Raw genomic sequence first — 14,724 nt, forward strand, 5'->3', positions numbered from 1 at the left:
TCCATTTACTGCAACCTGCAAGCACACTCCAGCTCTGGAAAGAGGGATGGTGACGGTTTCTAAAGCACACCCAGGACCAGGATTCCTGCAGGTGTCCACCGTGTGGGTTAAAGCAGTGCTACCCCCTTCCTCACCCACAAACACACCCATCTACACAAACAAACAGGCCAGTGCACTTGCACAAAGGAGCTTCTCCTGGCACCGCAACTGCACTTCATGCTCTGTTATCCAGGGAGCTGTGGGTGCCAGAGTAATCGAGAGAGATAGCCCAGCTCCTGCTGTCTGTGGCTGAGATCAGCAGAGGACTGTCAGGGCTGAGCAGCGTGGCTGGGCATAGCAGGATTGCGTCTAAACTTCTGGCCCCATGGGCTCTGCACGCTCCCCCCAGAGCCAGCATGGGGATGTCTGAACTGGTTACCCTGCTGGGCAGTGACATAGCCAGGATGCGGGAGTGCTGTGACTCTGGGATGCAGTGACCCCACAGGGAGGCATGTGCACATGGAGTGAAACACATCCTGTTCTTGCGGCTGCGTTAGCACAGCTGGCTCCTGGCCCGTGTGGCCATGCTGGGAACACTCCCAAAGATAGCAAGCAGAGGTAGTTTTGTTGAGCTCTGCTTTGCTGCCTGGCTCAGAGGTCTGTGGGCTCCTCTAAATGAAGTGTGAGCATCACCATAGTGTGCCCAGGGGATTTTCAGCATGAGTATGGGGATTGGGGTGGGGGCAACAGAGTCTTTGCTGTAACTGGCACTCAGTGTCAGACTGCTTGGGGTAGGTACTAGATTTGCTTTTCTGCCCTAGAATCTCAGTGCTCCCTCACCTTTCAGCAGCCCAAAACACTGCAAGCAAGCCACCACCATCCTAGAGCTGCCCAGGTAGGGTACCCTCACACCTGCTTCCCCAGGCCCCCTGCTCTCCTCTCACCCCCTGCTGCAAAGTGAGCCAGGCAGGTGGGTGGAAAAGTGACAGCTGGTGTTGTTCCAGCGCAGGTTAATGAATGTCTCCTCCTCTCCCCCCCACCTCCTCCTCTCCACCACCCCAGCACCCAGGCTCCTGACTCCTATCAGCCCATCAGGCTCCCATTAACAAAGGCAGCCCTGGAGAGTTTGCATAGAGACCTGCTCTGCCTCTAATCTTGGTGGGCTAATCGCCTCCCTTGCCCAGCCTGCCTTCCCTGGGTCAATATTTGCTCTGAGCAAACACAGAGCTGTGACAGGTGTGCTGGGGAGAAGGCTCGCCGCCGCCAGCCCAGCCCTCTCGCCTGTCTCTGCTCAGTCACATCTCTCCGGCCCCCCGATCATCGGCCAGCCAGCGCTATTTTTATCAGGACTATAAAAGCCCCATCCAGCCAGCGTCACCCTCATTTTCTGCTCGTGAGCCAGCAGGGGAAGGTGAAGCCGCTCACCTGACAGCTGCCAGCGTGTCACCGGAGCCAGGTGAGCTGCTATAGCCCAGCACACCTTGGCCAGGGTCCTGCCTGCCTGGCTGGGAGCAGGGCTCTGGGCATGGAGAACATCTTGGGGGCTTCCCCGGAACAAGCACTGGGAGCTTGGTCGCACCCCCGAACTCCTGTGGAAGAAAGGGATGGGCTTGGGGGACACTGTCCAGCCTGTCCCCTTCCCTTAACTCTTCCCTTCTCTCTCACCTGTATTTTCCAATCCTTTTCATTCCCCTCCCCTCCTCCATTTACTTTCTTCCTTTCTTCCTTCCTTTCTTCCCTCCCTTCCCTGTTTTCCCACCCTACCGTGACAGTTTAACCCGCCCCTGCTCTGTTTGGCTTTCCCAGGCAGCAGGTGTCAAGCATCTACCTTCCAGACTTTACCCCCAGAGGAGCTGGTTTGGAGCAGCGGGTGCAGCAAGGACACTGGCTCCAGCCTGGAGAGACCCAGCTTAGGAGGAAGGGTGTGGAAGGAGCTGCCAACAGTTCATGGCAGTGCACCCCTCCAGCCCACACTATCCAAACTCGGAGCAACTCTGCACTTGCCTGGCGTCGAGCCCCACGTGCAAGACCTGACCTGAACGTTTTGTTCGTTCGGCTCGCGTTAGGCAGGTCCAGCCCATCTGCAAGTGCACGGCTGGCGCTCATGCACCGCACCACCGCACTCCGCTGCTGCGTGTCCAGTGTGTCCGTGCGCCTGCACGGAGGGAGCACACGTGTGCTTGCAACCCCTGCAGGATGTGCAAGCAGGTGTGCAGCACGCATCCCAGGATGAACATACAGCCCATGTGGGGAGCAGAGCGCACAAGGGACACGCGCAACATGCAATCTCACCCAAACACATGCATGCAGCGTTTGACCTGTGTGTGGCACATGCGTGAAGCGATGGACAGGCAGTGCACACAGATGATGCAATCCACACGCAGCATGCACGAACACCATGGGACCTGCACACGTGCGGGACACGGGACTCACGTGGCATTGGTATACAAGGCATTTCTAGCACTCAGTTTTGCAGGCTGTGGCATGCAAGACCCATGTCCATGTACCCATGGCATGCCAGGCACATGTAACATGCTAGACACATGCATCTAGCCTGTGTGACTGACTGCTGCCTGCAGCAGCCTCATGGAGAAGGGCAGCCCGGCCCCAGCAGCACTGTGGAGCCATGGCAGGCACAGAAAGCCCTGGCACAGTGCTGTCCATGGGTGGAGCTTGCCAGGCTCTGCCAAGCACCCAGGTAGGTCTCAATGGTCTGCTGGCATGCACCAGGGGAGCTTTAGCTGCTGACACAGTGCAGCGGGGAGGGAGGGTAGGAGCCGGCAGTGGGGATCAGGGCAGAGGATGAGGGATGTTACATCCTTTCCCGCACACCTCTGCTCTGGTTCACTCCCAGGAGCTGCAATTGCCAGCCCTTCCTTGGGAAGGTATTGCCTGCTGTTCACCCTCAGCCTGCAGACCAGGCGCCAGCTTCTGCTGGTGGCAATCCCTCTGCCTATGCTTGTTGTGGAAGGGTATGTGGGGGTGACTCTGGCAAGCTGGTGGGTCTCTTCCAGGACAGCCCTGCCCACTGCTTGCCCTGCTCTCAAAGCGCTAGTGCTTGACCTGGACTCCTGTCCCATCCTATTTCCCATCCTATCCCTGTTCCCTTGCAGCCAGTGAAGACAGAGCCCAGGGCTGCTCCAAGCACCATGGAGACTGCAGAGAGTGATGGAGAGCTAGGAGATGGGACAGCAGTGGATCTGCTTTCCTCCAACTTCAGGATGTTGTTTGGGAGTGGAAAGGTCCCCCACCTCCCTGCTGTCTGTGCCTTGCTCTGCCTGCGATTTCTCTGTCAGCCCTGAGCTGCTTCTGCTTTGCCCTCAGGTACAGGCGTTTCTGTAGCACAGGATCCCGTTCTGGTCCCGCCACACTCAGGGATGCTCTCAGTTTACAGGTGCATCCTGAGCCCTTCTGCAGCCTCTCTGCAAATGCTGTGAAGGCTTAGCCCATCCACCCAGTGTGCGTGGAGGAGAGGCTGAGGGTGAAGGAGCTCAGGAGTGTGCCAAGGACAGGAACACTCCTGCTGCTTTCCCTCACCCCCATCCAATCTATGCACGGGACAAGGTTTAGCAGCCCCTGCCCTGGAGTAGGAGAGCCCTATTGCCTCCCTGGGGTGCCCCTGCAAGGGATGGAGGTGGGGCACCTCCTAGGCTCCCTGTCTGGGCAGATGCTTGGGAAGTTTCCAACAGGTGGTGTAGGAAAGGACCAAAATCAAAGAGCATCTCCAAGGTTGCTGTACTCCCTGCATCTCTCCAGAGCTAAGTGTGCATCCTAGCCTGGGAGCAGCCCCCAGGTGGTGTGGTGTTTGTCCATCATGGTGGTCATGGGCCCCTTGGGGCCATGTCTCCTGGCTCTGTGTCTTCTTCTACCAGTCCTGGCGAAGTTGAAAAGCTGCAAAAGCACAACACATCCCCTGATATGCACAACCCCCTGCAGCTGCCCCATTCAGGCTGGGATCAAACAGAACACGATTAATAACTCTGAGCAAAGCCAGACCCTGCTGCCCATGTGCTCCAGTCGCTGCACGTGTGTTCCTGTGGGGGCAGAGCCTGGCAGAGATGGTATCTGGCAGAGCAGGGCTGCAGAGATACTACCATGCCACCTCCGCTTTCCCTTGGTAGCTCAAGCACCACTGGGCTGTCTTATGCCCTAGCATGACCCAGTACACCATGGGACCCATGTTCCAACCTATAGATAGCCCAGATACTCCAGAAAAGCAATTTTTTGGCTTTGCAGCCAGAAAGCCAGACCCTGTGCTGGCACCAGCAGCAGGAATGTGCCCAGGGCATCACGTGTGTCCCCGTTTGGGAAGGGAACAGCCTCAAGAAGCAGCACTAGAAATTTCCCCCCCCCTCCACCATCTTCCCAGTCTGCTCTCCCTGTCCCAGCTCTGCCACTGCAGTGGCAATGGGAAGTCATGACACCCTTCAAAGCTGGAAGTGGTCCCAGGAAGCCACATTGCCCTGGGGGCTGTGTTGGCTGGGGTATGGCCCTTTGGCAGGGTTAGCACCCAAGGGTGAGCTGCTCCTCCAGCTGGGCAGGGCTAGGGGCTTTAAACACTCACATCTACCACATCAGAGCCAGCACTGGTGCCAAGGGCTGTGACCAGCTGGCAAGGGATGAGGCACAGTGGGGTGCTACTGCCTGTGCTGGGTGGTGTTGTCCACCCAATCCCAGGCTGTGCATGGCCAGTATTATGGCTTTGGAGACCTTGGAACATGCGCTAGGGATTTCCATGGCACAGTTCCGCACCAGGAGGATTTGCATGGGGAGGGCAGGGTGCAGGAGGAGCACTGGGGAGACACGAGTGCCCAGGTTTGCACTTGCATATAGATGTAGTTGCACACAGGTGTGTAAGTGCATGCATGCTTATGTATTTGAATATGTGTTTTAACGTGTGTGTGTTGCTGTGCACACGTCTGTGTGCCCTCCCTGGCAGGCAGGGCAGAGCTGGTGTATCGCTGTCCTACGTGTGCATGTGTGTGTGCTCCTGCTGAGCTAAACGTGTGGTGCTGGCTGTGCCCTGCTGTGCTCACTGCTCTGTGTCCTGGTGTGTGTGCATCGGGTGAAGGTGTGGGTGTGAGCAGAGGTGTGCGCTGTTGCTGCCTGCCCGCAGAGTGCTGTGTGTCCTGCCCAGCCCGGATGGGGTGTGCCATCCCGGGGCAGGCACTGCTTTGCCCCAGGATGTGGCAGAGGCAGCTGGTTGTCCTTTGCACCCCAGTGCCCTGGAGCGGATCAGCCCAGAGCTGCCATTGCACACAGGGCTGTGTGGGCGCCCCAGAGGCCAAGAACTAGGGTGGTGTGGGCACCCCTAGACCTCAACTGTCCCCCACCCAGCCTGTTTGTCACAGCTCTGCTGTACCTGGAGAAGGTGCCCAGGCAGAGCACCCTGCCACTCAGGGCTCCCTGCCGCTGAAAATCCATCTGTTTCAGCACCACCGTGGGTACCCAGACAATTTGCACAAGGAGACAGACTGCTTGTGTCCCTGGGGATGGGCTAATGTTGGAGGTTAGGGTGTTGCTGAGCACCCCACGATTGTCTCCAGCCAGTCAACCTGCTCCTGGCCAAGGGCAGACCTGGGGCAGAGAGCACAGGGAATGCCCTGGTTCTGTGCTGGCGTCCTGTGCTCCCTGTGCCAGGCTGTAGCTTCAGATATCGTCCCCAGGCAATGGGTCCACCCCACACATCCCCCACAAATAAACACCCTGAGGAGAGGCAGTCTTCAGTCCAACTGGCTCTGGGACAAGCTTGTTGCTATTTGTTAGACAGGGTGGAGGGGAGAGCTTCATTCTGCTGTGGTGAAACTATAGGCAACTCTGCCCAAACCAGCCCATTCCTGGCTGTGGGAAGCATCAGGCACAGCATAGGTACAGTCTGGTATCCTCCCCCCTGCACCCACAATCCACTGGGGTGAGGGGACATGTTTTATCATTGCCCCAAGAAATGGCTCTGAACCCCCATAAGCAAAAGGGGTAAGGGGGTTCCTTCACCCCTGCTGAAGGACCCAATGTGCTGTGGGGAAAAACCCAGAGCTTGTACTAGTCCTGCATCTTGGCATACATCAGCCTCATCCTCCCACAGGGCATCCAGGGAAGGGGTGAGCGATCAGGCTTCTCTCTCCTGGGCCAGCTGGTGACCCCGGGAAATGCATGGGCCGCCTGCCCAGGAGATGGACACTGAGCAGGGTGCCAGGGCTGCTGCTTCTTGACCAGCTATTGCTGGCTTGGGGAGCCTCGAGGCAGGATGTTCTGTTCTTGCAGCAGTGCCTGGCTCAGCCCCCGCCTGCACTGATCCTCAGAGCTGGGGGAGGAGGGGACCTGCCACTGCCAGCCTTTTCATCTGCCTCCTGGACGAGCGTCACCCAGGCTTGGGGCACCTGGCACTACAGACGTAGCCAATAAGGGAGTGGAGGAGCACCAGGGCGGACTGGGACCTTGGCCAGGCAACGTCTGAGCTGGCATCTCCTGCCTCTGAGGCTGCCAGGGGCTGCCAGCCCTGACCTTGTACTCTGCACCCACATGGCAACACCCTAGGTGCTATAGGTAAAGCTGGGATCTGGGAAGCTGTGCTCACCCATGATACCCCTCCAAATATGATACAAGGTACTCAAGGAGAGGCACCAGCAACTGCATCCAGGACAGGCTGAGTGTGGGGTGGGGCATGCTTCCCTGTCTTCATCACCACTCCCCTGACTGGTCTGCAGTGGGCACTCTGTGGGGGCCAGCAGGTTTTTCCAGGACACTGAAGCGATGGAGTGCCCTGGGGGTGCCAGGCTGCAGTCACTTGTGGTAACAAGCAGGAGGTTGTAGTGGCTGGCACCAGCTGGCTGCATTTCAGGTCAGGATCTGGAGCAGAGGACCAGATACTGCCCCAGTACTGCTGCTCTGCCCCAGTGCCTGGCATCCCCTTCTGGGTAGGGTATGATGGGGGGGACACCTTAGGCTGCAAGGGACCTGCCATCTTTGGGTCCCTTTTAGAGCTGCCTAGCTGGGTTTTATGCTGTTGTCAGTCCCATACCAGGGATGGGCCAGCCTAGGGAGACAACAGTTGCCACCTGCTCACACTCAGGCTTTAATCCACAGGCAGGAGGTGAGCAGCTGGCGGAGCCTCCCTGACCTTCAGGTAGGATTAGTCCCCATGGGAACAGTGGAGAGCAGGCAGGTGAGGCCACAGCTCCCTTGGCAGTTCCTGGGGACTGAGCAAGGCTGGCAGAGTTGGGGACTAAGCACACCCCCATGCCGGGGGCAGCCAGGATCAGGTCATGGATGGGTGGCACAGGGTGAACATGGGTCCCTGTGAGTATCCTTATCTTGGTGGGTTGTTGCAGGTGCGCCTCTGGAGCTGTGGGTGCCACAGGGCAGAGTGGGCACCCGTGGTCCCACAGGAAAGGAGTAAGCAGCATACTTGGAGTGGCCAGGGTGCCAGTGGGGGCAGCAGGCCGGCAGGTCTGAAGATCCAGTCCCAGTGGGGCAGTGGTGGCTGGCTGAGGGTCATGGGTGCCTGGGGATAGCTGAAGCTGGGATTAGATGTGCTGCATGGATAACGACCTCAGCCAGTTGTTTGCAAGACCCAGCTGTGAGTAAGAATGTGTGGGTACCCCTTGCATTGAGTTCCACTTGCTGTGCCCTCCACCACATCCCTGCTCTTCTCTGGCCATTGATGACAGTATGCAGAAACCAGTCATCACCACCAGCCAGGGGGCTCCTCTCCTACTCGTCCTCTGGAATCATCCTGCCCTGGGTTCAGCAGGAGCTACAGCGGGTACCTGCCAAGCTCTGCCACAGGGGAGCCCAAGTACCTGGGACTTCTCCAGGCATGGAACAGCTGGCAGCCCACAGTGTGCGTGTATGCCTGTATGGGAGCTAATCCCAGCAACATCTGCCAGGCTTTTGCAATCCTGGGAGTTTCCGGCTGCAGGGATGGGATGGCTGGGTGCACAGGAGACACGTGTGTGTGGGGTGGCTGGTGTGTGCCAGGGATCCCTGTGCAAGGAGGCTTCTGCAGCAGGTGAAAGCCTGCACACGTGTGTCCTGTGTGCCCAGCAAAGATTCAAGAAGAGACAAGTGGCATTGGAGATCCCAGCAAGCCTCTCTGCTCTGGGATCTGAGGACCCAGCAGGTGGAAGTAGGGGTTTTGGCTGGGATTAACCAATCTTAGTGTGGCCATGTTCAGAGCAGCCCTGAAGCACAGATGATGGGGGAGGGAATGGGAGTGTTTGCATCCTTGCCAAGGAGAATGATTTCTCAGGGAAATGAGGCTGGGGGAGAAAGGGGAGGAAAAAGGGAGCAGTGAGGCTGCTTGGGGGCAACAGTACAACACCCCTGATCTAATCAGCCAGACCCTGCAAATAAAAGCCACCTGTTTTGGCCCTGGCAGCAGGAAGCCATCCCCAGAACAAACAGAGCACCAGGCAACTGGGAGAAAGACAAACAGGGGCCGGCACCAGCTCCATCTGCTCCTGGTCGGCCCAGCCCAGAGACCTCCAGCCCTCTGGGGTGGCATTCCAGCCCCCAGCAGGGTTGAGGAGAAGAAGAGAAAGGTTAGCAGGCCTTGTAGGGGGTCACAGTGTCAGCCAGATGCAGGACTACACACTGCTTTTCTGCCTTGGTCAGCTAGCCCAGATACTCATAACAGCAGTGGGAATGCCTGCGAGTCCCAGAATGTGGCATTAGCATCAGGATTCCCGGGCAGCACCTGCCTCACCTCCCTAATGGCTGCCTATCATCCTGCTCAGCTCCCCAGGCTGTTCACTGTCCTGGGACCAGTGCCTGCACAAAGCACAGGGTCCAATCCCACAGCCGGGGGCCACAGCTGCATGGTGTGGGCTTAATATGCAGCACTTGGGTGATTCTGTGCTCCCACTGTGCCCCCAGGCTTGGCTGCCGCACTGTGCCCAGTGGCACAGAGAAACCTGATCTGTTTTGCTAGCACAGTGAACAGGCTGAGCTGGGAGCAATGAGGGGCCCTTATTAAATTAGCCTATGCAGGAGGCCCTGTGTGAGCACTAACCAGCTCCACAGCCAGTATTAGCAGCTGCCCTTGAGCAGAGTTGCTGCCTTTCCCCTCACCAGCCTACCCTTGCCCCTGTCCCCAGCTGGACAGGTGTAACTGGGGGCTGGCAGGTGACCTAGCCATGGGGATGCTGGTTGGTGATAGAGACTGCCCCGAGGAGCAGAAAGATGCCCCAGGGAGGACAGGCTGCATCAGCACTTTGGGGAGCAGTGGGGGAGGGCTTCTCGTGGGAGACCCCACTGATCCACTGTCACCTGATGTGGTGCCCTGAATGTACCAAGCAGAGAGTGAGGCACATCCCAGTGAGTGGGACATGCTGAGTAGCAAGGAAGGGGCATAATCTGCATCTGGGTTTCTGTCCTGCACACACACCCACCCTACTCCCTCCAGTGCTTTTATCCGAAGGGTTGTGTGGGGATTACTGAGCTACTTGCATGCTCCTTGTGGCACACCACCAGCACCCCATAGATCCTGTAGGACACCATGCAGTGCTCCTCACACCCCATACACACAACGCATAACAGCCCACATGTCCTCTGGTGTCCCACGTCCTAGACGTGTCCCCTGTAATAGACCCCTGCACCGCACAGCACCCCAGACTAACCAGTGCCCCACACCTCTGCTCACACAGCCCAGGCGAGTGGTGGCAGCAGGGGGGGACCCTGCAGTGCACTACCTCTGGATCTTGCCCCACTCCGAAGTGATGGCTTCCCTAAACTCTGCCCAGACCTGTCTCCCAGCACTTTGAAAGATGTCCCCAGGCCACCGGGATGCACCGGATGCTCTTCCTTCTCCGGGGACCATCCCCATCCTTCCCTCCATCTTCTGCTTCCCCAGAGAGCTCCCAAAGGGTCTCCCCCTCCCTGCTACGAGCACCCAGGGCGACGCAAGATGAGGGTCGCCTCCCAGCGCCTGTCGCCGGCCCAGGGCCACTAAGGTTCTTGAGCTGAAGCCAGCTCCAACCGCTGCTAGGCTGCACCCTCTGCTGGGTCCCGCAGGCATCGGCGCGGCCCTTCACCGAACTTCGGAGCAGGGGAGGAAAAGCTGCCCGGGGTGCCGTCGAGCAGTGGGGGGGGGGGGGTCATGAGGAGAACCCACGAGTCCTGCCCCCAGCCCGTCCTGGGAGTCACCCCCCAGTTCCCACTTCTTGCTGATGCCAGGCGTCCTAACACCACCATCAGCTGCCCACACTGCATTCTCCATCACTGGCAATGTTGGGGTCTCTTGGGGTGCTGACCTCATCCTTGGGACCCCCTGAACGGCTGAGGTTTTCACGGGAAGGTTTGGGGTGCTCTGGGCCAGCCCTTGCCCAGAGGCCAGCATGGCACCTGTCCAGGTGAAGGTGGGGAGTGCCTGGCCTCACCGCAGACTGTGCAGGGATGCTGCACGAAACACTGCTGCCAAGAGACCCAGGATTTCACAGCTCAGCAGGGCACTCCTTTTTCAGCCTGTGTTGGCCTTATCCAGCCCAGGTCCTGGTAGGAGGCACTGGGGATATCTGCATGTCAAGATGCAGTTCCAGTTAGGGAACTGGCCCTGCTGACCAGGTGAAGGACACAGCTCTGTCCCAAAGCTGGTCCCCTTCTGCTGTGCATGGTGTCCCCTGCCTGAGTGGGAGGTGAACATGGAGCACAGGAAGCCCTTTGTCAAGCCAGGGGACATGCCCAGGGCACTACAAGTGAGGATCACGTAATCGGGGTCCATTAGTGTCCAGTCTAGAGTCAACAGGAACCTCTGCAGGGCATTGCAGAGCATGGATGGACCTAGCTGTGCCTGTTCCAGCACCTCCTTCACTCCTCTCGCTCACTTTAACCTTCTCCCAAACCACACGCAGCCCTACCCACACAAACTGAATCCCTCCCTTGCCAGCTTAGCACATGCAAGGCAGAGCCTGGCCGGAGGAGGGACCCATGGTGGCAGAGCCCCAGGCAGCGGGGCAGAAGCAGCCCCAATGTGAGCCCTGTGTCCCAGCGTAAGGACATCATTGCCCCTCAGCTCCCTGCTGGCAAATCCCTGCTTCGCCCTGGCACCTCCTTCCCACCAACCTCAACCCTGGCAAAGGCTGCGGGTGCCCTGGGAAAGGCTGGGTCCCTAATCCCTGGGCCAAGCGGGGACATTGTCCGGGGGCAGAAAGGAAAGCGGCGCGTCAGGCCCTTTGCCCATTGTGCCCTGAGCCCCTGCGCAAACACAGCCCAGCACTTTCATTGTCAGCCCCGCTGGGCGCGGGGGGGCCGCTCTCGCCACACTGCCTAAGTGGAATGGACAGCCGGAGTCTGGGGTGGGTGCGCACCCCGTCCCCCCCCATCCCCTGCCTGCTGACACAGCGCCCTGACCGCCTGCACCATCGGCACTTCGGCGCCCGCCTATAAAGGGCGAGGGGAAAAGCCGGCGCCGGCACCGCCACCTTCGCCTCTGTGCCCTGCCCTGCCGACCAAGTAAGTACCAGCTGTGAGACCCCAAGCCCCCCCACTGCACAGGCGCTGCCACGCTCCCTTCACCCCCCACACCAAGCCCCCCCACCCAACGCACACTGCGGGGAAGGGCAAGTGGCGGGGTGCTGCGTGGCACAGAAGGGGTGCCCTGTGCGGGCACAGGAGGGACCCTGGCAGGAGGGATGAAAGAGCCGGGCTGCTCTGCCCCGTGGCTACACCCGCACCCGTGTCTGAGTTGGGGGTCACTGCCGCCTCCCGGCACCGGGTACAGTGCCACTGCACCCAGTCAACTCCCGGAGCTATCACTGGGAGCTTGGGAACAGAAAAACTGAGGCAGTCCTGGGTACATCACACAGAAAAATGGGGCATGGCAAGTTCCCCCTGCGACATGGGGTTCACCAGACAGAGATACCCTACCACCAAGGGAAGGGGAGTGGGAAGTGTCCCCCGTACCAGGCTGGGAGGGTGAGGGGCCGGTGGCATGGGATGTGTAAGGGCAGCACCGCCGGCACCCCAGACTCAGTGGCAGGCAGCAGAGTGCCTGGGGGTTGGTAGTGGACACTTGCCCTGGGGTGACGCGTGGGGCTATGCCAGCAGCCGAGCGACCCGTATGACCAGCAGTGAAGCCATGGACACCCTGGGGCAGTACAAGATCACGGTGTGGGAGGAGGAGAGCTTCCAGGGCAAGCGCTGCGAATTCCTCATGGAGTGCCCCAGCATCATGGAGCGTGGCTTCCGCAAGATCCGCTCCATCAAGGTGGAGTCTGGCCCGTAAGTGCCCTGTCAGCCCCGCGGCCCCTTCGCACACCCCACTCCAGCAAACTCAGTGCTCCCAGGGGACTGTTGGGAGCTGCTGGGGAGCCAAAACACCCTGGTCCTTCCTTGGCTCTGACATAGACTCATTGTGAGACCTTCCTGCTTGCACTCCTTGTGTGATGCCTCAGTTTCCCCATCCGCTAAGCAGGGAAACCCTGCCGAGCCAAGGCATAGCTTGGAGGCAATGGATTGGCTCTGGGGAGAGGGGTCCTGCTCTCAAAAGGGACATTTGCTGCTAGAAAGGACCCCAACCTCTGTGACAGACCCACAACCCGCCAGGACTTCTCTGTCCCCTACATGGGAAGGAGAAGCCAACCCCTGGTTGATCCTGGGGGCTGTGTCACACATCCCTGAGGAGTTTCCTCCTTTCCCCTCCAGCTGGGTAGGCTTCGAGTACCCTGAGTACCAGGGGCAGCAGTTTATCCTGGAGAAGGGTGACTATCCCCGGTGGGAGGCCTGGAGTGGGAACAGTGGCTACCGGACCGAGCACCTCCTCTCCTTCCGGCCCATCAAATGCGCAGTGAGTTACAGGGAAACCGTGGCGGGGGGCTCGGGGCAGGCAGAGCCTCCTTCTGGCAGCCCAGCATGGAGGGACAGACTGGAGGATGAGTTACAGGGGCATGGGATGGAGGGGTGAAATGCACACAGAGGTGCTTATAAGGTGGAGGAGTAGCTGCGCCCACCTGCTCCCACCTCCCTGCAGTGATCCTGAGATGCTTTTTAGGGCTAAAATTCAGGCTGAAACACTGTCCCAGCTCCTTCTGCTTTGTGCTTCGGAGCGTCACCATCCAGACTAAGGTCCCCAGGTTTTGTCCCCCAGCCCTGATACCCGGGGATGGGGTGAACAGAGAGGAGCCGGCAGGACCGCAGTGATGCTCGGGGTCCAGGGTCCGTCCCCCTCCCGCCCAGGGTACCTGAACCGTGCCCAGGCAGACGCAGCTCTATCGCTCCATCTGCAGAGACACTGGTGCTCGCAGCAGCGGCACGTCTGCGCCTCTGAGCGGGGGGGGGTCCCCCCCAACTTTTAATAATCACCAGGCAGATATGTTCGGGCTTTAATAAAGGGGATGCGATAAGATCACTCCTTACTGGCAGGACTGCTCCTCGGTGCAGATAGATGCGTATGGGGGCTGGGCACGGGGGACAGTGCCGCATCGCTCAGTGTCCCAGCCATTAACCCCTCGATGTCCGGGACCCAGCAAGGCCCCACAGAGCCAAAGGGACCTGTCTCAGCAGCCTGCCTTGCCCTGAATCCTCCTGCAGCCTCGGGGAGCATGAGGATGCTGAAGGCAAGAGCCCATGTGGGTTCAGGGGTTGTAGCCACTGTCACCCTCACTGGCAGCTGTGCACTGGGACCACAGGAACATGAGAGCAGCATCTTCTGGGCAGCCCTGGGGTGTCCCGGTGAAGGGGTGACAGGCTGAAGGGCATCCCTGTGCCTTGCACCAAAGCTGGGCATGGTCCCAGGCCTTTCACACTGCCTTGGAGCATGTCACCCTGAAGCCACATCCCCTATCCCTGTGCAAGCCAACCCATCCCTGCTGACTCTCAGCTATCACCCTCTGCAGAACCACAATGACAGCAAAGCCATCCTCTACGAGGCTGAGAACTTCCAGGGGCACAAGTTTGAGCTGAGCGACGACTACCCCTCGCTGCAAGCCATGGGCTGGGGCAACAAGGAGGTGGCATCCATCAAAGTGAACTCCGGAGCGTGAGTCCTGCCAGCAGGGCAAGGGGTCGGGGGAGCTGAGAGCAGGGGTTCAGCAAGCCCCTCCCTCCTGCATAACCTCAAAATGGGGAAGGGGGACCCCAAAAAGAAGGGATGCCCTCCTGCTACCTTTTCCTTGAAAATCCAAGCTATGGGGTGTTTTCTGTCCCTCTCCTCCCAGGGGAAGCAGAGGGGTGGAATGGGGTTGGGATGGGATTGGGATTGGGATTGGGATGGGTGGGCAGGGGAGGGAAGAGAAGAAAAGGGGAGGAGAGGCAAGGGGAGGATTTGGCCTGGGGCTCTGAGCCAGGGGTCTGCCTTCAGGTGGGTGGCATACCAGTACCCGGGATACAGGGGCTACCAGTACGTGCTGGAGCGGGACAGACAGAACGGCGAGTTCAAGAAGTACAATGAATACAGCAGCCAGGCCCACACCAACCAGATCCAATCCATCCGCCGCGTCCAGCACTGAACAGGGGCAGGGCTGAATGCCCTGCAGCCTCCAGGCTGCTGTGCAATAGACCTCTATCCGGTAGCAAATAAAGGCATTTGTCAAAAAAAAGGGTGTTTCTTCCTCTGCTCTGCTTCTCAGGGGGCTGCCACACTGGGAAGACCCTCTGAGGGGTGGAAGGTGGGTTTTCCCCTTCTCCAGGTGGTTTTGGGCCTGTGGCCATCTCTACCCTGGGCTTAGCTCCCTGCACCCCACCTCTGGTCCACACACAAAGAGTAGAGGGGATGCAGGACAGTTCCAACGCTGTGATGCTCTGGCTGGGAAA

At 59.2% G+C, this 14,724-nt stretch overlaps 1 protein-coding gene across 1 annotated transcript; it reads left to right on the top strand.

Annotated features, from left to right (window-relative positions):
• The first annotated feature begins 11,394 nt into the window (after positions 1-11,394).
• CRYBA2 (crystallin beta A2) lies at positions 11,395-14,502 on the top strand. The gene is made up of 5 exons (XM_027677916.1): positions 11,395-11,427; positions 12,022-12,195; positions 12,619-12,760; positions 13,809-13,951; positions 14,273-14,502. The coding sequence occupies exons 2-5, from the start codon at positions 12,035-12,037 to the stop codon at positions 14,418-14,420; spliced, it is 594 nt and encodes a 197-aa protein (XP_027533717.1). The 5' UTR covers positions 11,395-11,427; positions 12,022-12,034; the 3' UTR covers positions 14,421-14,502.
• The last annotated feature ends 222 nt before the right edge of the window (positions 14,503-14,724 follow it).

Source organism: Neopelma chrysocephalum, unplaced genomic scaffold, assembly GCF_003984885.1.
Source record: "Neopelma chrysocephalum unplaced genomic scaffold, ASM398488v2 Primary Assembly neopelma1_44, whole genome shotgun sequence".
Classification (NCBI taxonomy): domain Eukaryota; kingdom Metazoa; phylum Chordata; class Aves; order Passeriformes; family Pipridae; genus Neopelma; species Neopelma chrysocephalum.

Excerpts from the sequence above, each read along its gene's own strand:
- CRYBA2 (XM_027677916.1), top strand. The coding sequence starts at position 12,035 with ATGACCAGCAGTGAAGCCATGGACACCCTGGGGCAGTACAAGATCACG. Across the intron at positions 12,196-12,618 it reads ATCAAGGTGGAGTCTGGCCC|CTGGGTAGGCTTCGAGTACC; the intron begins GTAAGTGCCCTG and ends TTTCCCCTCCAG. Across the intron at positions 13,952-14,272 it reads ATCAAAGTGAACTCCGGAGC|GTGGGTGGCATACCAGTACC; the intron begins GTGAGTCCTGCC and ends GTCTGCCTTCAG.